The sequence below is a fragment of the Phoxinus phoxinus genome (genome assembly GCF_949152265.1).
Source record: "Phoxinus phoxinus genome assembly, chromosome: 12".
Taxonomy (NCBI): Eukaryota; Metazoa; Chordata; class Actinopteri; order Cypriniformes; family Leuciscidae; genus Phoxinus; species Phoxinus phoxinus.
In genome coordinates, this window is record NC_136887.1 from 19,011,607 (window position 1) to 19,034,821 (window position 23,215).

A 23,215-nucleotide genomic window follows, 5' to 3' on the forward strand; every position below is an offset into this window, starting at 1 on the left:
AAAATGCAACCCCTACAACCAAAATCCTCCCCTGACTGATGGTACTACTTTCTACTCAAGGACCTTGACAGAAAAGTTAAAACAATATTTGTCTTTCAAATGTAGTGAAGTTAAAATATTTTCCAGAAAAAAAAAATACTCAAGTAAAGTATACAGATAAGTGTAGTTACGTATACAGTATTCAAGTAAATGTACTTTGTCACTGTCCTGGTCATAATATTGGTTTCAAATGTGGAACAAAAAGAGGTGTAGGCCTAAAAGTATGTGTGAAACCTCATACACGGGAACACTGTGCAATTTTTCTAGTCTGGTTCCAGGCTACAATTTTTCACAGTCTTGTGGTAAATTCTTTCAAGCTTCTTGCAGTAATACCCTGAATGGGAAATGTAGAGGAAATGGTGAGGTGGAGGCTGAAACCTTCCTTTCCCCTTCGGTTAAAATGATCTCTCATACAAAGTAAAACCAGAAGATGATTCATGCTTTCATTGAAAACACAATAGTAACACTCCCTTTGGAAACATCCCACAATTTGAATCATTGGAACTAAAGAAATTAGAGCTGTCAGTGAGCTCTATATTTCTCTTCACTGATTCTTGAAACATGGAATAAACACGTCCCACAACTTTACCTGCCATTACTGTTTACAATAACAGCGTTTCCACTTTGAAAATAATCAGAGAATGTCCTTAATTTATTTGTTTATTTAATTTATTTTTAATTTTTTACATGTCCGGTCCAATATATATATATATATATATAGGCCTATACATAAGAAAATATTTTGTACAAAAACAATATCCAAAAAATCCTCTTAAAGGGGTGGTATAATGCCCTTTTCACAAGATGTAAAATACGTTTCTGATGTCCTCATCAGTGTGAAGTTTTAGCTCAAAATACCCACAGATATTTGTATATAAAATTGTCACATTTTGAGGGCGAGTCTGTCCCTTTAAATGCAAACGAGCTGCTGCTCCCGTCAGGGCGGAGCGTTTGTGTGTGTGTGTGCGTGCGTGTGTGCGTGCGTGCGTGCGTGTGTGTGTGTGTGTGTGTGTGTGTGTGTGTGTGTGTGTGTGTGTGTGTGTGTGTGTGTGTGTGTGTGTGTGTGTGTGTGTGTGTGTGTGTGTGTGTGTTAGCAGCTCCGATTACCTCACACAGACTGAAAATTTCAAAAACTTTTAGCCTTTTTATGTTCAAACCGGAGTCAGACAATGATGGAGAACTCAAGCAGAACATGTAGAATGCAACATGACGTTTCTGAATGGTTAGTTGATTAATTTATATTGTATGTGGAGTTGACTATCTTCTAGTCTTTGATTAGCATATTATGTCATGACAATATAAATCACGTTCCCTGGGCGAGGTTTATGTAAATTCTTGGGTTGGTGTCGTGATGTCACTAGCCCGAGGAATGTCGTGTAGTCCCTACCAGTCTTTTGTTGTAGATTCAATTCAGCCATTTGTAAATTGAATTGAATTTTATTTAATTTTCAAAAGGGAAAGCCAATTGAACCAAACCCTGATATAAACTTGACTTTCCCCCTCTTTTTTAGATATTAAATATTATTAAAATATAGGCTATTCGGATATTATAATGATATTTTGACATAGCCTACTGTATTAATCATTTGCAGTTGCTAAAAAATAACCTATTTTGCAAGTTGCTCTGGATTAGAAACTAGGCCTAATATATTTGTTTGACATTTTTTCTTCTAAGTAACGCCCTCATGTGGTAGTTCAGAATAAAGACCTGGATGTTCTATTGCACAGAATGTAATTACCTACATAAAATCAGCAACTGCTTGTGCCAATGGTATCAGTAGAAACGTTAAAAAATACTATATAAACTGTTAAGTTTGGTAAATATACAAATTATAAATACCATTTTTTAGTTGTTTGATATAAAAATAAAATAAATAAAAAGCCAGAAAATGGTTTGGTTGTTTCAAACAATGTTTGGATCCAAGACAAACCAAACCATTGGGTTTAAAAAATTTAATAAAATAATAATACAAAAATGTTTAACCAATGGTTGGTTTCATCAACATTTGACTCAAACATGGGTTGAAACAACCCAGCATTATTTTTAGAGTGCGAGTATATATAATATATATCACAATGGCAGACACATTTAATTTGGAACTAATAAAAGGATTAATCAAATATTCACAAAATATGTACAGCATACAAATGAATACATGTAAATATCTGTCCATGAGAATTATGTAATTGAGCAGAATGGGTTGAAATAGACAGCCACTATAAAATCTAATTAAATTTGTTTGGTCAGAGCTATCTGGAAGAACTGATTCTGATCTGAACACATGAGGAACATTACCTGAACTGTTTGCTTTAGATTAAAACAACTTCCTGTTAAGATGGTAGACACATTCATGCAGAACTGTTTGTGTAACGAAAACATGAACAATTATATGCACTGCCATGTGCTGTTTTTTTAATGGCATTATCTTTATTTCATTTCCAAATACAGCATAAATCGATTGTCAAAAAATATTTTGTGGATATTTTAGTGATTAACCCTTACAGCTTCAATCACATGTTCTGTTTTTACTATCATTACGCTACAGAACAAGCTGACACAAATGCATTATACTCCCACCATTGACTGACCCTATATCAGAAACATTCTTCCCATTTAGCAAGAGTCAGTATTTCATCACACAACTTGCACTATTAATCTTTAACTAAATGAGGTGTGTCTTCTCCCACATTCATGAGTGATAATCATAAACAGAGTCTCAAAACAAGCAAACATCACAATCAAAATAAGCATGCTGGGTCTCAGTTATGTGAAAGCGTAACATCCACAGATTTATAAAATGAAAGGGTTAAACTAACTGGTTAATCGTGAGATTAACTGGTTCCGGAAACTGTTCCTTATTGACCCATGTACGGATCCTTTTATGTTTATATGTCTTTATGATTAATAAATAACTTATCAACAAGAGATTGGGCGTGGATTTTGTCTCCTGAGGAGAGGTCCTGCGCTGGATATATTTAGAGGACAAAATACCCTCATAAGTCATATGGTTTTCTGTTGTGTTGGTTTACTTTTACCATAGTTTACTTTGTTTTGTTAATACTGAAGTGTTTTTCCATTCTAGAGACATGTCATAACACAGTAAGTACCTACATGTAACTCATGATTAAAAAAAGATAGTAAAATGTGTATTTTTTTATTCCTATAAGTTATATAAGATGATAACTTAATAAGTTTTGCTCTTTATGGATGGTTTGACTCATTAACGTTTCTTAAACATAGAGTTTTATTACTTTAAATCCTTTTTTGAACATTTTTTTTAAAAGTAAGGACACTGTAGAAATGAATATTTTCTCTCTCTCTCTTGTCATACAGATATCATGCATACATTTAAGAAATGCCTGGCTGTGATTTTATGGATTTTGGGCTCCTCTCTCATATGTTCAGGTATGATATTTCACATTATCACAAATATTCCTTGCATTATGTAAATACTTTTTTTCTCCTCTATTCCTTGATTTTTTTTTACTTTGATAAAGTTTTTATATTGCTAAAGAGCATATCATTTGTTGATTATTAATATACAAACTTAGGATATGGTTTACTCAAGTTCTTATAAGAACTTATAACTGAAAATAGATACTTAATCTGTATTTTATCTTTTAGGCTCGAGCCTATGGGGGAACAAGATAGCCTTTACAACCAAATCCTGTGTTTGGCAGCTGAATAATGTTATCATCCCACCTTTAGAAGAACTGAGTGTTTGTGTCAACCTCATGAAAAAGATTGTTACTTCTGAATGGACTGCTTTTGACTACAAAGGTCCAGGGCAACAGCACGTGGAGCTTGGCTTGGCTGGAGATGGGGGAAATTTAAAAGCCTACCTTTTTGGGGAAGAATGGAAAGTTGCATATGACCTTCGGAAAGACACATGGCACACAGTTTGTCTGACATGGTCAAGTCACACTAGGCTTTTCCAAATGATCGTTAATAAAGCCATATTCAAAATTCATTTGAAAGAAACGTCACCCAGGTTCCTTGCCGCAAATGGTACCCTGACTTTGGGGGTGTCGCACAGTTTTGTTGGAGGATCTATTGATTTTGAGACCGGGAAAAACTTCCTTGGAGATATGTCCTTGTTCCGAATGTGGGGAGAGCAGTTGAGTCCACTGCAGCTGGATGCATGCAAATGTGTAGATGGGAACATTATGACTTGGAGAACGCAGGACTGGGATTATCCGAAGTGCCCACCAATACAGGACGACAGCTTGAAGTGTGGTGAGAGAAACTGCAAGAAAAACTTGTGTTGTGTGATGTTATACACTACTGAAATTGCACTCTAATGAACTGTATCTTTAAAACATTTCAGAATCGTCAAAATATAAAATTCAAATGAACACATCTATTACGCAAAACACCAAAAGTGGCAACACCGAGAATGAAATCCAGGAGATTGTTCTACACTGGGTAAGATTATATTTGCATATAATGTTATAATATACTGTATAATAATTCACATTTTCACTTGCATTGAATTTATTCACACACACACACACACACACACACACACACACACACACACACACACACACACACACACACACACACACACACACACACACACACACACACACACACACACACTTCTAATTATGTGTAAATATTTGTATGAACATAAAATAATTTAAACTAAACTGATGAGCTGAAAGAATGTCACATACATTTGATGAACAGACCCTGGGCATCTTTCTCCTGGTGTTTTTCAGTATGTAAATTTAAGGTTAAACCTTTACTTTAATGATGTCTTTACATTTCTGTCACGAATACAAAGGAGGATTCAGTAGCGAGTGTGAAATATAATCATTTATTTTGAAGAGTGCCGACAAGAGGAAGGTAAGACTAAGAGTCAGGTGAAGCATGTGCAGATGAAAAGTCACTATTGGTAGCGCAGGGACACAATATGCAACAGTCTCCTCCAAGATGACTCCAGCTGACGAACAATCCACAGAGACAGGAACAGAAAAATCCACAGGAGACGCAGCACAAGACCAGGGAGACTCGAACACAGCAGGGTAACACCAAACGATCTGACAACACAGGACGGATAGCACAGGCATTAAATAGCAGGGCTGATGAGCCTCAGTTGGCGTTGATTAGCTCATCAGCAGCATTAGCAATCAACAGACAGGCACACTCACACACACTATGAGTATGAGAGAGTATGAGTTAGTGAACCGTGACAATTTCACTAATTTTACATTTATTTTTTTGCTGTGTTTATATTAAGATGTTTGTATATATTTTTTATTATTATTTCAGCTTAAGAACATTTTCCCTCAGAAAATATCAGTGCATTCTGTGTTCCTGTCAAACTTAAGGTAATTGTTTCATTTTTTTAAACAAACTAAATCAGAGCTTTTCAACCCTGCTCATGTGGCCTGTTGCATAAAGCTGGTTTAACAAACTCAGAGTTTCAGTAGTTGACAAAACCCCACAAATCCAACTTGGTTTAGATCAGATTCAGCGGGCTCAAAATGCTCGATAAACGTTGTGTCAATTCACGGTTTGATCTTAAGTTTGTCTGAAGCACGTACACCTGAAAGTGTGACGTGCAGCGAACAGCCAATCATATGGGACATGGAGAGCATTTCAGCATGTATAAACCGAGAGCTAATCAGCTTAATGACTAGACGGCGCAAGATATTATGAACATACAAAAGAAAGAAGGGTTGAAGACCTCTGAACTAACTAACTAACTAACTAAATAAAACATTTGTTCTATTGCATTCATTTGTTAAAGTAAGCATATTATAGGGTGTCCATGCCATTTTTATTTCAAGTGGCACATTTATTTTTATTATATATTTTTTCCATTTAACTGCACAGTTACATAGACTTTATGTCTAAGAAAGGTGCTACATTTTTCTCATCTGTGCTCCAATTTAGCGCTCAAACTGGAGCTGATTTAACTGGACAAAATAAGGGGAAAATTCAGGTACAATATTTTTACAACGGATTATTAAAGGGATAGTTCACTTTAAAATGAAAATTATGTCATCATATAATCACCCTCAAGTTGTTTCAAACCTGTATGCATTTCTTTCTTCTGCTGAACACAAAGGAAGATATTTTGAAGAATGTCGGTAACCAGTCAGTTAACTGTTCCCATTGACTGCCATAGTATTTTTTTTCCTACTATGGCAGTCAATGGGAACAGTTAACGGTTTAGTTACTGACATTCTTCAAAATATCTTCCTTTGTGTTCAGCAGAAGAAAGACATTCATACAGGTTTGAAACAACTTGAGGGTGAGTATATGATGACATAATTTTCATTTTAAAGTGAACTATCCCTTTAAGTGGACATTATCATATATATATATATAATTTATATCCTAATGTTATAACATTATGTGTTTTGCTCAAATGTATTATAAATGTTACATTACGTTATGCTTTTTTGCAGGGTAGTGGAAAGCCACAAATCAAGACACAATGGTAAAAAATATATATACCTCATATACCTGCAATAGCCTAATACATGCGTGTCACAGAAATGCAGTAAAATAGGAAATTTATGCTTTGTGTATGAGTCAAATTGTCTCATGACTCTATTGTGGTCTTAGGTTTGATTGTGTGGTGTTTGTGAGCGTGATACCTGGAGCTGATGTGAGTGAAACAGTGTCTAAGATACAGACGTTGTTAATAACCTCCTATAACTACAGCGAAAACGTCTTTCTGATAACAAATCCAGATTCTATAAACATCCTCTCAGTAGGTATGTAGTTTTGTGTGATGGGTGGGGAGGGGATCGATCAAATTCAGTCGATCAAAACTCTGTTTCAAATTTTACAGCTGTCTTACCAAATGTGACTTTGAATCCTGCTGTGACCACTGCTGCACCAGTCTTGTCTCAAACCACAAAGAGTCCCGGCAGTAAAAATATTACAACATCAGGTTTGTGCAATCCAGAGGTTCATAACTCAACTGAAGTAAATGCTTTTATCAATGCAGAAGCACAATGCACCTTAACTTTATCAAAAGGTACAAAAGGATCACATTCCCTTTCAAGAACTCACATGTAAAATATTCTGTTCTTCAGTAACTAGCACACCATTACGAACACTGGCCACGGACAATATCTGCTCAACCACTTCAAGATTAATTTCGTACAGAGGTGAGGTAAACAATAACATAACACATTGTTTGTGTATGATTTGTACATTGTAGATATTACTCTCACAGAACCTGTATTTAAATATGTTTTACATAGTGGTCACTTTATTGACTTTCTGGATGAGATGGTTTCTGAGCAAATTTGCCTGTGTCTTATACTTTTCATTCTTTGTTCTGCCCAACAACATTGACAAAATGGTGAAAAAAATATATACATATCAATAGTTTATCATTTTATTAAATGTGATCGAACTGTTAATTTTTTTTGCAGTATATGTTGTTCTTTGGAATTATTGAATTGATTCACTAATGTTTCACCAGATTTTGGAGACATTTTTTATAAAGTCTATCTCAACCTAACAATGAGTGGCAGTATCACAAACCCTAAACACACTATACAGGAATGGGTAAGTAAAGACGCATACATTTAGAGCATTTAGAACAGACTTTTGTATTTGATGTACTTCTCTTCAGCTTCACGAAACACTGGGAAAATGCAAAATGGACGTTTTGAATCTTGTGCTAAAAGAAGCACCTAAGTAAGTGTCCCAACACTAAACACATGGAACATTCAAATGGAGATGAAATAGATGCTGTATCATTAATCAAATGAAATCTTTGTCAGGTACATCACTACTTTCCAGGTTCAGACATCGATACCTGTGAATGTCACGGCGACAGAGAGGCTGATTTTTGAACTCGTAACAAAAGGATACACCAATGCTACCATCAATATCAGTGTCCCAACTGGAGAAGTCAAAGTCAATCATATAGGTCTGATTTTGGCCTTTTACTGGTGACCAAGCAAAAATGAAGGAGACAAATGTTGAATATTACAAGAAAAAAAATTACAAATCACTGTTGTGTAACCCACTGCGCAATGTGAGGTCGGAGTGACGTCTTTTCTATGTAATTTTTGGACGTCCAATTTCGGTCATGTTTTCTGTACCATGTATTTACATTTATGCATTCGGCAGACGCTTTTATCCAAAGTGACTTATATTGCATTACACATTTAAATTCCTATCAGTTCTTGCTTTCCCTGGGAATCAAACCCATGATCGTGGCGTTGCAAGCGCCAACTCTCTACTGTTTGAGCTACAGAATTACACCTCTGTATGCGTCTCTGCTGAGACAATCAAATGGAGTTTTTGGAAAATGATCTTAAATACTTATAAATAATCTGTATTCATATTTATTAATCATGTTGATAACAACAATGTTGATATTTGTAAATAAAAAAATATTACATCTGCTTTAGATCTGCACATCTCTCCGACGTCCAATGTTTAGTGGGAAATGTCTAATGGAGTAAATATCTGTGCTGTTTCTCAGTGTAAGCTGTTTATTGTTACAGATCCCGGTCTCTGTCCAGAAGAGATCATGCTCACGGTGTATGGTATCTACATGTGGCCCGGCATGACTGCTCAAAGCCTATATGACATGGGGTGTGTGCGAGGGAATGAAAGTGCTACAAGGTTTTGGTAAGTACACATTGTGCAGCATTTGATACTGATGTAAACAACACAGGTTGGTTTAGTTATTTCAAAAAAAATTTTTTTTCTTGTCTTATATCAGCATCAATAATTTAAACAGATCTCCAGTTTGTTTTATGGAAGTTATCATTTCCATTATCAAATCTCCATTGCGTATACTTTAAAGTGAAATGCTTTGTTTCTATAGAAACAGTTCAATAGCCCTGAACATTCAGATAACACTAATTTGCCATGTGTTTGCGTCATTTAGCACACAACCTATACACACAATCCTGTGTGGCTTTACTGATTAATATATCTTATCTTTTTCTTGTGAAAAGTAATATCCTTTAATTGAATAATTAGCTTCACTCCTGACAATGCAAATATTAACTCTTAAACTGACCAGGATAGCAATACATTTTAAATTTATATTTTTACAGATAGTGGAGCGGCTAAGTGCTTATGTTTGGCAGAATCGTTCAGTTTATGATACAAGCGTGAAAATTGGCATGAGCAGTCTCCATGGGTCACTTGACAAGAAAATTGTCCGAGCCACTTGAAATTTCAAAAATTCAAGGCGGCCGGTTAGTTTTCTCAACTGTTATGATGGCTTCTGCCATGTCTGCAGCAAATGTATAGGCAGAGGCCAAGGGTTTATCCTTTTACCACCTTTTACCAAGCACTTTGATACTATGAACTAAGTTCATGCCTTAACCCTACACCCAATGCCATTTACCATATATCCTGTGCGATCTGTACACCATCCGGTTAACTAAAACCCCATTAACCTTGGCTCGGCTCTCCCACACTGGCACAACCTGTCAATTCAGGTGCGGCTATCTAACTGTTTTGGGGTAGATTAGACAGTATCTGGGATACTAACTTTACAATTAGCTGACATTGAACCCCACTCTGAGTTTAACAGCAGTGATACATCACCAGTGTGCCCTGGTATAGTGCAGATATTCACTCTTGTCTAATCTATCTATAATCAACAAATCAACACAACGTTAAAAGTTGTTCTTTAGAATAATCTAAAACATATTAAATAAAATGACACCAAATCGTCCTTAATGAAAAAACAAAACAAAAAAACATTTCTATCGGAAAATTTATCTTTTGAGGATCCAGGGGTTGGCCATCTTGAAAATAGAAATTTCAAGTGGCTGAGAGTGTTTTCTTGTCAAGCAACCCTTAGAGACTGCTCATACAAATTTGCATGCTTATGTCACTAACTAAACAATTATATCGCTTAACTGCTCCATTTAATGCATGGTGGTAATAAAAAAAAAAAGGCCGCCATCTTGAAATCATAGCTGTGGGTGGCTTATTGTCTAGTGACCATCAGAGACTGGTCATGCCAATTTTCATGCTTGTATCACCAAATAATCCACTATATCACTTAACTGCTCCACTAAGGTGTCGACCATCTTGAAAAATGGCGGGACAATTTTCTTGTCAAGTGACCCATGGAGACTGCTCATGCCAATTTTCATGCTTGTATCATAAACGGAATGATTATATCACTTAGCCGCTCCACTAAGAGCTTTAGAAAAAGTCTCTGACTTCTGTTTATAAGAGTACAAGAATAAAGCTGTACTCAATCGTTTCAGGTCTAAAACCCTGCATGGTAAAGTCAGGAGTATGCATTTTTAATCTTTTCCCATCTTATTCAGTAAATTAAACGGGACAACTGACAGAGCAGTTTGGGATCCCCCAGACATGAGCAAGTGTATAAGGACGGTAGATTTTGATGATTTGGAAAATATCACAGTTACAGCTGGTAAGTTATCATTATGGGGTTTTATTTGGGTTTTATTTGTCAGAGAAGACATAAGCACAATTAAATTGACCACTTTAATGGCATCTGTCCCCAGACAACTCAGCAGACATTGTGAACATGATTGAGGATCTGTTACGGGAACAAACCGGTCTGAATGATGCTCAGATGGACATTGTGCTTGAAAAGCTGTCTAAGGTCACTGAGGTTGGAACCTTGACCACAGACCTGTCCAGCAGCATTACTAACATTGTTTCAGATATCTGTTATATCACAACTAATCCCACCCAAGTCACTAACAAGTAAGTATTCAAGCAGTCATTTTGTGCATGCTTGTATTATGATACAGTTGGTTTTGGTTGGGGATCATTAGCTCAAAATAGTTTTTTTCTTTTTCTGTCATTCATTTTACACACCCTCATGTGGTTGTAAACCTGTATAGGCCTACATTTTTATTTGTGGAAAAAAGTTTTGAAATTAAAATATAATGCCCAAGTTGCTATAATATGGCTTCAGAAGACATCAGAATATTTAGCGAAAGAGTTGTATGGACTACTTCGAATTGATAATGCCTTTTTGTCTGTTTGGATCATGACACCCATGGTCACCATCCACTTTCATTGTATAGAAGAATAAACATTTAGCTAAACTTCACATGTTGGGTTCCACAGAAATAACTTTGAGGATGGGTAAATGATGAAAGAATATTTATTTTTGCGTGAATACCTTGCGCGACACCTTTTCGGTCAAGCAATTTTTTTCTTTTAAAGGTGCATAAGCAACTTTTCATGTTAAAAATACCCGTTTTATAACCCATACATGCTTAAACAATTGCCTGATGGGCTGAATGAGCCCTTCTCTGATCACTGAGATTGTCTCTATAATCCTGTAAAGTAAAATAAATAAGAGGGATTCGGGCCGAATTTTAGACTGGGCGTGACGTTATGCGCGTTCACGGCACGCTCACATAGATGTCTGGCAGGTTTGTGTATTGGCCCTATGCACAGCTGCACTACTTCCTGAACTTAAGCAGGGTCCTTTGTTTCCTGTCTGCCAGGATTGGCCAAACTGATTAATCCAGGTGTGTCTGATTATTGTTGTTGGTCAAGTTCAGGAAGTAGTGCAGCTGTGCATAGGGCCTATTCGCCGGCATTCTCCGTAGAAGATGGATTGTAAGAGACCTGTTTGTAGTTCATTTCAAAAACCAACGCAAACTCCACGTAAGATAAAAAAAAAGAAAACTTTTGTCTAGTGAAACCAAAAGGGCCAAATTGGACTCAGACAGGCGTCGGAATAAGACGAGAGTAAACAAAGGGAAGGCTTTCAACAAATGGAGAGATCTCCGGTCTGCTCTAGGGCTCAAACGGGATTTATAACTTTATTACCTCTGAAGACATTATGATTGTAAACAAAATATTTGCGGCTGGGCTGATCCTCCTTTGGTTATGAACAGTTATGAACAGCTCGTGCTCATGCAAGTGTGCGTGTGGTCCAACCATGAGCGTGCACATCTCTGGCTGCAGTTTCGCTTGCTGCCAGAGGTGGCATAGTTCTGCAAAACTCAGAATGTTGCGCTATGCACCTTTACAAATATTGTTTACATTGTAATTTAATTTTTGTTTCTATGTTTGCTTTTTTCTTTCTTTCTTTTGAAGTTGACCGAAATAAACTAACTAACTAACTAACTAACTAACTAACTAACTAACTAACTAACTAACTAACTAACTAACTAACTAACTAACTAACTAAGATAACAAATAAAGCCTGGGTGAACCCTTAAAGGGTAATCATTTTTCCAATGAAACTTTTTAATACCCCAATTGTTATTGGCGTGTAGATGTAGATATATATGTCACAGTATCTTATTTTCCTGCTGTCTTCACTCCATTGTGGCTTTCTGTCTTTGTGTGTGGTAGAGTTCTTTCTATTACAGACCTTATGGGAGACAGGACGGTGTTCGCGGGAGATGCTCATAACATGACAGCACCTTCATTAGCACTGCAGCTGATCAATCCTGACACCTCTCAGTTCCATGGCCTCACATTTGAGGTGTCCTCCTTACAGAATGATAGCACCCCTGAGGTGAGAGACAAAGAGAGATTGTATATCTAACACTGCATGAGACCAAGATCATTATGGAAACTTTAGTCTCTTAGCGAAAATAGAAGTGTGATATTAAAATATCACAGTACCTTTGCAAACGTGTTTTCACACTATTGTGACCACAAGGTTTCTTTGTCCTTGTGTGCGTTAATGGATTGTGTTATTCAAGTGGTTATTTTAGCACATTTACATGTCAGGTGTGATACTAAGCCTGACCACTGAATGACTTTTTACATCTAGTGAGATGTACAGTATGTATTCAGCCACCATTGTTGTATTAAAGCTGAATTAAATTGGGATTTTAATGTGTAAAAATACCTTCGTATTCCAATTTAATATGCAGAGACAACTATAAATAAGCCATTAATAGATACATTTTCTCAAAAAACTGTCATAGTGATCTACATGATCATACATAGCAGATGTTTTTTTTTTTTTTTTTTTTTACCAAAGTTGACTCACATTGTTTTGTTGCAACTAGATTTAATACAAAAAATTGTTAAACTCTTTTAAATCTCCCTGTCAATATGTTGTTGTAGTATGTATAAACAAATACATTATGGATGTTTTTGGGTTGATTGATTTATGGTTAATCAACCTTTAGAAGCTTCGAGCAATCACAGACTCAATAACATTCGTTCCCAATGGATACAAAACATCCCAAAGCGGACTGATCACAGCTCTTTCTTGTGGTCTGCGCACGTGATGTGTAGTTTCTTACATTTTTGGAGTCTTTAGAGCTTGCTGAACAACGTTTCAGCATTTTTAGAAATGTTTAGGAAGAACTAAATATAAAACACACAATTAAAATGAATAATTAAGGAATATCACACCAGTAAGAGAGCCATTTTTCAAATATCAGCTGACAACTAACAGCACGATGCAGAAATGCAGTCAATGTTGAATAGACTTTACACTATTAGTTACTTTGTCCATTTTTGCTTATATAAAAAAAATCACAAAATCAAAGCAGAATCAATCACACACATCCCCTATTACTAAACAAAGCAGTATTTTCAACTAATGGGATGAGTGAATAATTAAACGACTCATTCATAAAGAGTCACTTGTTGCTGTAACACAGGGTGAACTCAACAAACAAAGGGAGGGCTGGATCCTAATACAAAAATAGTTTAATAACAAAATAAACATAAAACCAGAGAACAGCATGAGCATCACCAAACATGTAGGACAAGACCTGACAAATAACACAGGAAATACAGGGGTTTAAATACACAGGGGAAAACAAGCTTAACAAGTTAACAAGACACACCTAGGGAAGACTAATCAACAGGTAAAACTACAAAACTACAAACACGGCCGCATGACACAGGAATGAACACAGAAACAATGAGAAAGAGAACACTGCAACTTAAAAGTCCGTAAGACAGGGTAACACAAGACAGGAATCATGACAGATGCCACCTACAGTACTGGCATAACAATGTAACTGTAGAAAGAAGGCAGGTATTTTCAGCCATCAATATTTATAAAAAGTGTGACCTTGAAGGGCTTATTGTTCTTGCAGTAATGTTTTCTTCCCATCCTTTTTGCAGATATTTTATGATGAGAACTTTACAGAGCATCCAAACTCAGGAACTGTAGCTTTCATTTCCTTACCTCCGGCAATTGAGAGCTTTTTCCCAAACAATGAAGCCAACCCTCGTGTTCAGTTCCAGTTTTATGCCCAAGAAAATTTCTTTAAGGTAACATACACTCCTTGAACTGGTGGTCAGATTATGTATTTTCCTCACTTTCAGACGAAGAATAAAGTCAGTTTAATGTAAATAACAGCATAACCACAGAATCGTATTTTATATTTATTATTAATTAATTAATAATTTATTTATATGAAGTGAGAATCAGTACTTCTGATGGCAAATTTTGTATCTAGGACCCTGCAATCAACATGACGCTGAACTCTTATGTGGTGTCTGCCAGTGTAACCAATGCCACAGTGAGCGACCTTGAGATCCCAGTGATGGTCACTCTCCGCCATCTCCAAACTAAAGAGGTCTGTGTGGATACAATCAACCAAAGTTCAACATCATTATTGCCTTAATAAAGAGTTAAATTAATATGCTACCAGTACCACTAAATGCATAATATCTTTTGTCAACAAATATCTTGATAAATATAGCTTTTAAGGCAGCTGTAATGAATCCACTAAGATAACCCCTGACATCATCACAGATTTATAGGGCCCTATTTTAACGATCTGAAACGCAAGTGTCAAAGCGCAAAGCGCAAGTAACTTTGTGGGCGGTTCCCGGCGCTGTTGCTATTTTCCCGGCGGGAAAAACGACTCTTGCGCCCGACGCAAATCTAAAAGGGGTTGGTCTGAAGTAGCTTCATTATTCATAGGTGTGGTTTGGGCGTAACGTGAAATAAACCAATCAGAGCGTCCTCTCACATTCCCTTTAAGAGCCGGCGCGCTTGTTCCATGGCGGATTGCTATTATAACGGCGGATTTGCCAGCGCACGCCAGGAGCAGTTCACAGCCGAGGAGACCGACGTTCTCGTCAGGGCTGTAAAACACAGAGAACTGACATTGGGGATGATGGGAGAAACCCACCCAAATTAGCTTCGGTTAAACAGGCGTATAATTTGGGTAGTAAATGTGTAGCCTAATCTAGATTTTTTTATTTTTTATCTAGATAGATCTTTTTCACATCTTCACGGACACAACAATGATTTCCCTCGTGTGTTAATATTTTTCCTTGTAATAATGTATGATTTGCAAAAATGAAAACTGCTGCATCTGTTTATATTAGAGAATCAAAGTGGATGCGCGTTAACATTATGGCCAAGCACGCGCCCTAAAATACCATATCACTAACGCGCAACGCGCCACTGTCTTTAGACTGTTTTTTTCCTGGTCAATGGCGGAATTGCTTTCTAAAACTGGAAAATAGCACCATGGAGTTTTGCGCCGGAACACACCTCCTCTTTGCGCTGAACCGCCCCCGCGAGCGCAAGTTCATTTCCTAATTTAACGACGTGCGTCTGTGGAGGGAAAAGTCCGCTGTGCGCGGGTGCAAAATAGGAATGAAACATGCGTCGGTGTTCAAAGTCAATTGCGCTGGGTGCAAGATAGGGCCCCTAGTCTCATCATTAAAGTAATATTTCACCACACTGTCTTTTTCTCCTCTATAGGACTGGGACAGTGTCAGGTGTGTCTACTGGGACTTCAACAAAAACAGTGAGCTTTGTGAAACACATTTTTTTAAATTCAACATTTAGGACTATCTATAGTGAGAGAGCTCTTAATTTTGGTCGATGCCTCAATGACAGTTCAATGGTTGTTTGAATGTCTCGTAGATAAGAAAGGTGGATGGAACGATACAGGATGTGAGACCGTGAAGTCTAATGCCACTCATACGTCCTGTTCCTGTGATCACCTCACACATTTTGGAGTTCTTCTTGTGAGTTCAGTTTTGTGTGCCCAAGACATACACAGTCAATTAAAGTATTTTTTATAAAGTACACAAAGTTTTACATTATATTTTTTGGTTGTGTGAAAATAAATGTGCCTTTGCAACAGCACAAGGTCAGTGAATTGAAACGGTCAATTTATGTAGCAATGTAATAATAAACAGCATAGCTTTTATGAAACCATTTTGAAACTAAAGGTCAGTGTTTATTAATGAAAGACAAACGACGGAGATGTGCACAACATAATTCATGCAAAGATTTTGATTATTGTAATCATTTTATCTTCCAGGATATCTTTAAAACTCCAATAAACCCGAAAGATGAAACGATTCTGACTGTCATCTCATACCTGGGCAGTGGCATATCCTCCATCTTTCTTGGAGTCACACTGTTGACCTATTTGGCCTTTGAGTGAGTTCATTGACTCGTTTGCATTATGTGTTCAGCATCCTATATGTCTTACATGTGTTTTCTTACCACAGGAAACTGAGGCGAGACTACCCTTCAAAGATCCTTATTAACATCTCCGTGGCCTTGCTAGGGTTGAACATGTTGTTCCTGGTGAACTCCTGGTTTGCCTCTTTTAACAGCAATGCCCTCTGCATTACTGTAGCTGCCCTTCTACATTACTTCTTCCTGGCTACCTTTACTTGGATGGGACTGGGTGCAATCAACATGTATCTGGCCTTGGTCAAGGTCTTTAATTCATATGTGCCATCTTACATGCTCAAATTCTGTGCTCTTGGATGGGGTAAGGAAGTGTTTTCCCCCCTCTTATACTGTGGAGTGTAAAGCAATTGAATATAACAATTACAATTTTTAAACCGTTTTTTTTGCAGGTTTACCTCTGCTGGTTGTAGGTTTAGTGCTTGCCATTGATATAAATTCATATGGCGCTGACCTCTCTAGAGCACTTCTCCAAGACGACTCCACTGCATTGTAGGTGCCAAACAACCAATCATTTATATTGGTGCCAAGAACGATAACCATAAAGCAACCTGATATCACAAGAAGTTGGCTTTCAAAAAAATCTAAACATTTCTGATCATACAAAAACGAATGAATGAGATTGTACAAATGCGCCAATTTGCTAAGTCCTAAAATAGTTATGAATTGTCATGAGACTGTGTTGGAGGAACAATGTTGTTGGAATCACATTCACTGTGATGCTTGTCCAGCTAATGAACGGACGATAACAATATTGAAAGCCAGTGTGACAGCCTTCCTAAAGCACGTGATTATATCCACAGCACATAACTGAATGGTGCTCTTATTAAATATAACGTTATCATCCGTTGGTGTGCACGCTAACATAGTTATCATTGGTTATTTTTTACAGTTTTCGTTCTTGGTGCAAAGAGGACTTTATGGTCATACTTTCTCTCTTCATCCTTTTCAGCTGCTGGGTAAAGAATGACGTGACCTTTTATGTGACGGTGGTGACGTTTGTGACCCTGATCATGGTCTGTAATATCTGCGTGTTTGCCGTGGTGCTGGTACAGATCCGTAAGATGCGGGTCAATAAGCATGCCAGCAACAGAAAAGGGTTCCTGCATGACCTGCGAGTGGTGGCCAGCCTCACCTTCCTGCTGGGACTTACCTGGATTCTAGCCTTCGTCGCCTGGGGCCCAGCCAAAACACCCCTGCTGTACCTGTTCTCCCTCCTTAACAGTCTTCAAGGTAACAACAAGGGCTGCTTATGCCTATGGAGAGAAAGTTAAAGCTAAATGCATTCAAAGTATGTCCAACACTGTGCACATACAGTAGATGCAATGGTACTTGATTTATAAGGTTCATCTGGCAGATAAGCTAGAATGCATTATTGTAACAAAAGATGATATGTCAAAAACAAAGGACAAGTGTTTCGTTTTTTTTGCTGTATTTCAGGTTTCTTTATCTTCCTGTTTTATTGTCTGATGAAAGACAACGTAAGGAAGCAGTGGAGGATGCATCTCTGCTGTGGAAGATTCAGACATAGTGAATACTCAGGTTTGGCTCACATAAACAATAGTTAAACTCATACTTAACATAGTCAAGCTATACTATTCCGAAATAGAAATTAGGCTATTCTAAATCATAATAATATTGTTGTATAATTATTCTGTATTATTCAAAACTATATCAAACACCCATATATAATAACAAAGAAGTAGTGTTCTAGATTAAAATTTACTTAAAAAGGAAACCGTGTCCCATCTACACTATTTACAAACACAATCATTATCAATTCGGATTCCTTGGAAAAACGAAAAAGAATAATATAATTTTAATTTTTAACCAGACTGGAGTCGTTCTGTGACACCGGGGGCCAAAGCGAAAGGTGGTCAACATGTCTCCTCGCCATCCATGAAGTCTGAGACTACCAGTGAAAGGAAGATCTCTGATACCTCAAACTCGGGGGGCAGCCATGATGGTGTCTTCCTGACACGGGACAGAAAACAATAATAAAAAAAGGGAAGATGAATTCTGTGTATTCCATTTCTCTCTTTTTTTATGTTGAATGAAGACTTTGGAAATGTTCAGCAGAAATTCATGAAAAACCTCTTTTTTAAACTTCAATTCATTGTAATCATTTCATTGATAGAATTCAATTGTTTGTTTCAATTTTCTTCCAGAGAGATTAATTAATGAGGCCGTGTGTTTAAACTGTTATGAGTGGTGTCATTCCAGTGAATAATATCTATACATTAGCCATCTGTAAAGTGACAGCACTTTTTTTTCTAGAATTATTAGTAATTTTGACATCAGTCTATCAGTGTTAAAGTTTTTTTCTGCCAGCTTTAAAACTTCTTAGTAAGAAATCATTTAAAATGTTTGTTCATAATACTAACTGGATTTTGGTAAACAAAACGATTATGTCTAAATTATGTTGCATTCACAATACTTGTTAAGATAAATTGTGACATTAATGAAATAAAATGGTGGCCCTTTATTTTACATTCCTGTTTCACATAGCCTACATAGGCTACTTATAGCATTTTCAGTAACTGGGTTATAATAACTAGTAGGTACCCTAAACCTAACCTATAAGGTTATAACCCATGTAGTTAGGCTAACTTATGTTACACTTTCTTGGGTATGTACACTGTAAGTACACGTACTGTAAAACGATTATTTGAACAATTAATCCACAATGTCTAAGAAAAACCAACATGTTCTAAAAAAACATAATTTCTGTCAGTGTCTTTTTTCCGCAGGTGACAGTTAAATGGTCTGACTTGTTTAGTCACATTCTACTCATACTGGTTAAAGTTCACAGATTTACGCCCCACATTTAAGGGCAAAAACTGAAGTAGTTTCTCTTAGTCGAACTTTTCCTCATAGAGAAACGATTGAACTGATTTAACAGCAGCCTGTTTAAATCTCGTGCAATGACGGATATCACCTTTACTTTAGCAATGTAATTGTTCGTGTTGCAACCTCTGATTAACTCGATATTTCACGACGTTTGCACGGTGAGTAAAAGCTATATGGTGGCTATTTCCATGACAGTAGTATTTCATTTTTTACAATAACTGTAACATAAGCGTGACGTTAATTTACAAAATTTTCTTAATACTGTAAATCTGGAGATGATCAATGGCTGTCCGTGATTGAACGTAGTGACATAAGAGAGCAGGATATGAGAGCTTATTGTAAAGTGTAGGCTAGGCTTCAGTACCCGTCAAAAGATTGAAAACATTACAATTTATGGTAACAATTTACAAAAAAGGTTTATTACATTAGTTAATGTATTAACTAACATGAACTAACAATGAGCAATACATTTGTTACAGTATATTAATATTTGTTAATAAAATGTTAGTTAAAAATCCACCTGTTTATTGTTTGTTCATGTTAGTTCACGTGCATTAACTAATGTTAACAAATACAACCTTTGATTTTAATAATGTATTAGTAAATATTTACTAAGTAAGATTAATTAATGCTGTAGAAGTATCATTGTTAGTAGTTAGCCTAACTAATATTAACTTGTGAACCTTATTGTAAAGTGTTACCCAATGTATTAATGTTTTTGAAAAAAGTCTCTTATGCTCACCAAGGCTGCATTTATTAAATAAAAAAACTCAGTAAAAACAGTAATATTGTGGAATATATGTATAATAATATAATATATTTATAAAATGTATTAATATATAATATAAATGCAATTATGTGAATAGAATAATAAAATAATTAGGATTATGTGACAGTTAAGAGATGGAGTTATGATGCTGAAAATTCAACTTTACATCACAGAAATAAATTACTTTTGAATATGTATAGAAATCAGTTATTTGAATTAGTAGTAATTGTGTTTTTGATTAAATAAATGTAGCATGGTGATCACTTCTTTCAAAAACACAAAAATGTTTATGTTATTATATGTTACAAATGTATATAACATGTATATAACACGTATATAAAATGTATATAAAATGTATAAATGTATATATATATATATATATATATATATATATATATATATATATATAAAAAGAGCTGTTTTATTTAACATTTTTAAATGAGAGTTGAAGCCTTGTTACAAAAGTTACAAAAGTTAAAAGTTTTTTAAACAGTTTAAAAAAAATCTTTTTATTCTAGAGATTCTATACATCATCATTTAATAAACAACATAGAAAATATCTGACATATAGTTATATATACTAACTTTTTAGTTCTCATAATTCAAACACATTGAATTTGTGGCTCTGATGCTTTTTTAAAAAAAAGCTTTTCTGTGGAAACTGCTGTAATGGTCCTATTATTGTTGTTTAGCAGAACAGTGCTCATGAAGATAAGCGGTAAAAAAAACTATATTTATTCTATCTCATACATGATAGACCTACATAATTTATCTTATTGGCACTTTAAAACACATAAACACTTGAATAATTGATTATATAATAATTCAAAAATTGAATAATTCAGCTAAAATACAATTTACAAATGTAGAACATTTAGATACAGTTGGGCTTTGAAATATCCCATCCATACATATCCCAAAGAACATCATAAAGTGATGGGATTTTATTGCAATTTTACATTAGAATGGGAAAACATGACACCATGAGCAACAATAATCTGCTGCATGGATAGATTGATAAATAATGCATTGCACACCATTTTGCAGATCAGTGATGGAGGAGGATCTAGGAAGCCCAGTGGCTAAGGTTAAGGAGGAGTCCAGTAGTGTCCTTCTCACATACTTCCAAGGAGACATCAACAGCATGGTGGATGAACATTTCTCCCGTGCTCTAAGTAAAGCAACTAAACCGAAGGGAGAGCACTCCAAAATGAAAAGAAACCGCAGATATGCTCAAACAAGTAAACAAGTCCTCTCAAACTTCCTTTTACGTGAAATATTTGACTTGTTGAATGAGTTTAAACATTGAATTCTTTTTTTAGATGAACTTGGTTCAAGTCAATGGGAAGCACAGTCACAAACCAGGTTTCAGCCCATGTTTCCTCCAGAACATCTCCGGCTAGGAACAAGCAGCGAGTCTCAATCAAACCATCATATGTCACCACATCTCCCTGCAAACAACGCTGGTCCGTGGTCAGGGGATTCTAGGCAGGGTATGAGTCTCGCTCTGCCCCCCATGATGTACCCCTCGGCTGTATCCTCTGATGGTTTGATGGTAGCCCAACAACAGTACTCTAATTCTCTGTTAAACTTGCTCCACAACGATCGCCCTGACACGAGCGCAATGATGGGACCCTCCTCCAAACAAGAACTCATGTCTGGATGGACAAAGTATCCTGGATTTGGCGACCAGATGGCTTGTGATATCAATCTAAACTCTGGTAAATGCCCTTATTTTCTACCATCCTGTTTTAATCACACCCATGTAACCATACAGTACCGTTCAAGAAAGAAGTCTTTTACACCAAAGCTGCCATTAATTTGATCAAAAGATAGTTAAAACAACAATATTGTCCTGTTTTAACAATTTAAAAATAACTATTCTATCTTAATGTATTTTAAAATGTATTTTATTCTTGAGTAAAAAAAAAAAGTCTTTAAATTCTTTAAACCTGAATTTTCAGTCTTTACTGTGATTTTTGACCAATTTAATGCTTCCTTACTGAATAAATTAACTTCTTTCAAAACAACAACAAAAACACACTGACCTCAAGAAATTCAACGGTAGTGTATGCTACATTAAATATTTAAAAGTCATGACATTTTAGTCATTCTAATATACATTTTCAATCCTCAGTATTTTAATGAAGTCATTTGTGATTGCCTTTTAGGTGTTCAGGTGATTGAGAAAAAAGATCTTTATTGGTATTAGCTCAAAAGATTTGAGATTTAAAAGCAAGAACAAAGAAGTCTTTCATCGCTCTTTTCATTTACCTGAACACGTGACCAATGGACCTTGCAATGCTTCACCTGGAGGCTTTCTGCACATCCAACCTGTTCAGAAACAAGCTCTTCGTGTACCACAGCACAGAAGATTGTACAAGAGATTGGCCTCAGGCTATATGGTTAAAGACGATCACACGCACATAGAAGGAAATGCACACACACACACACACACACACACACGCACGCACGCACGCACGCACGCACGCACACACACACACACACACACACACACACACACAGAATGAGTAATCTGTGTTTTTACAGATTTTTTTACTGGCATTTGTAGAGTTAATTTGTTGCAAACGTTTCGAATTTAATCGATTTTATATAAAATGTGTTGTTTTTGTTGCATTTAATTTGTCTGATAGGCTGCTCTGGGTATAAATAACTTTGATTTGAAGCATTATTACAATGATATACAAATATACACAAATGTATATATGCACAACAACTAAAAGTAGCTAAGAGGTTTTATGGGCTTGAGTATACAGTAATTTTGTAAAATGCAGATGTTTCAATTTGTACAAACTATATTTATTCCCATTTCATTATTGGTTTTCAAAAATGAGAGCATGTTACACAACTTGACTATGCTGGCATTTGTCTAATTTTGCTGTTTAAATTGCAGATAATACTGTAGTTTGATTGGTTGCACTGCCTTTGGTGTCAACAACAAAAATAAGAGTTTTCTCCCTTTCAAAATTTTTTAAGGTCTATTTATTTTGCTATCCTAACACATGCACAATTATACATTTATTTACATTTAATTATTAGCACCTATCATTGTTTTTATCTGTGATGGTGTCAGAAAGAGATTTTTATGTCACAAACCACCAGTTGAAACCACTTTGGTTTTGTATTTTATTGGCTTCAAATTAAATAAATGGCACATTAC

At 36.0% G+C, this 23,215-nt stretch overlaps 2 protein-coding genes across 2 annotated transcripts; both read left to right on the forward strand.

Annotated features, from left to right (window-relative positions):
* The first annotated feature begins 1,135 nt into the window (after nucleotides 1–1,135).
* adgrg4a (adhesion G protein-coupled receptor G4a) lies at nucleotides 1,136–18,731 on the forward strand. The gene is made up of 27 exons (XM_079630636.1): nucleotides 1,136–1,261; nucleotides 3,374–3,445; nucleotides 3,665–4,276; nucleotides 4,368–4,465; nucleotides 5,318–5,376; nucleotides 5,945–5,993; nucleotides 6,463–6,494; nucleotides 6,623–6,774; nucleotides 6,852–6,953; nucleotides 7,099–7,173; nucleotides 7,494–7,579; nucleotides 7,647–7,711; nucleotides 7,798–7,946; nucleotides 8,530–8,656; nucleotides 10,327–10,433; nucleotides 10,528–10,732; nucleotides 12,347–12,512; nucleotides 14,090–14,239; nucleotides 14,428–14,547; nucleotides 15,690–15,735; nucleotides 15,855–15,958; nucleotides 16,258–16,379; nucleotides 16,451–16,719; nucleotides 16,808–16,907; nucleotides 17,368–17,648; nucleotides 17,856–17,957; nucleotides 18,250–18,731. The coding sequence occupies exons 1-27, from the start codon at nucleotides 1,246–1,248 to the stop codon at nucleotides 18,411–18,413; spliced, it is 3,630 nt and encodes a 1,209-aa protein (XP_079486762.1). The 5' UTR covers nucleotides 1,136–1,245; the 3' UTR covers nucleotides 18,414–18,731.
* A 513-nt stretch (nucleotides 18,732–19,244) lies between these two features.
* Nucleotides 19,245–23,215, forward strand: vgll1 (vestigial like family member 1). The gene is made up of 4 exons (XM_079630776.1): nucleotides 19,245–19,423; nucleotides 21,082–21,275; nucleotides 21,357–21,755; nucleotides 22,206–23,215. The coding sequence occupies exons 2-4, from the start codon at nucleotides 21,089–21,091 to the stop codon at nucleotides 22,244–22,246; spliced, it is 627 nt and encodes a 208-aa protein (XP_079486902.1). The 5' UTR covers nucleotides 19,245–19,423; nucleotides 21,082–21,088; the 3' UTR covers nucleotides 22,247–23,215.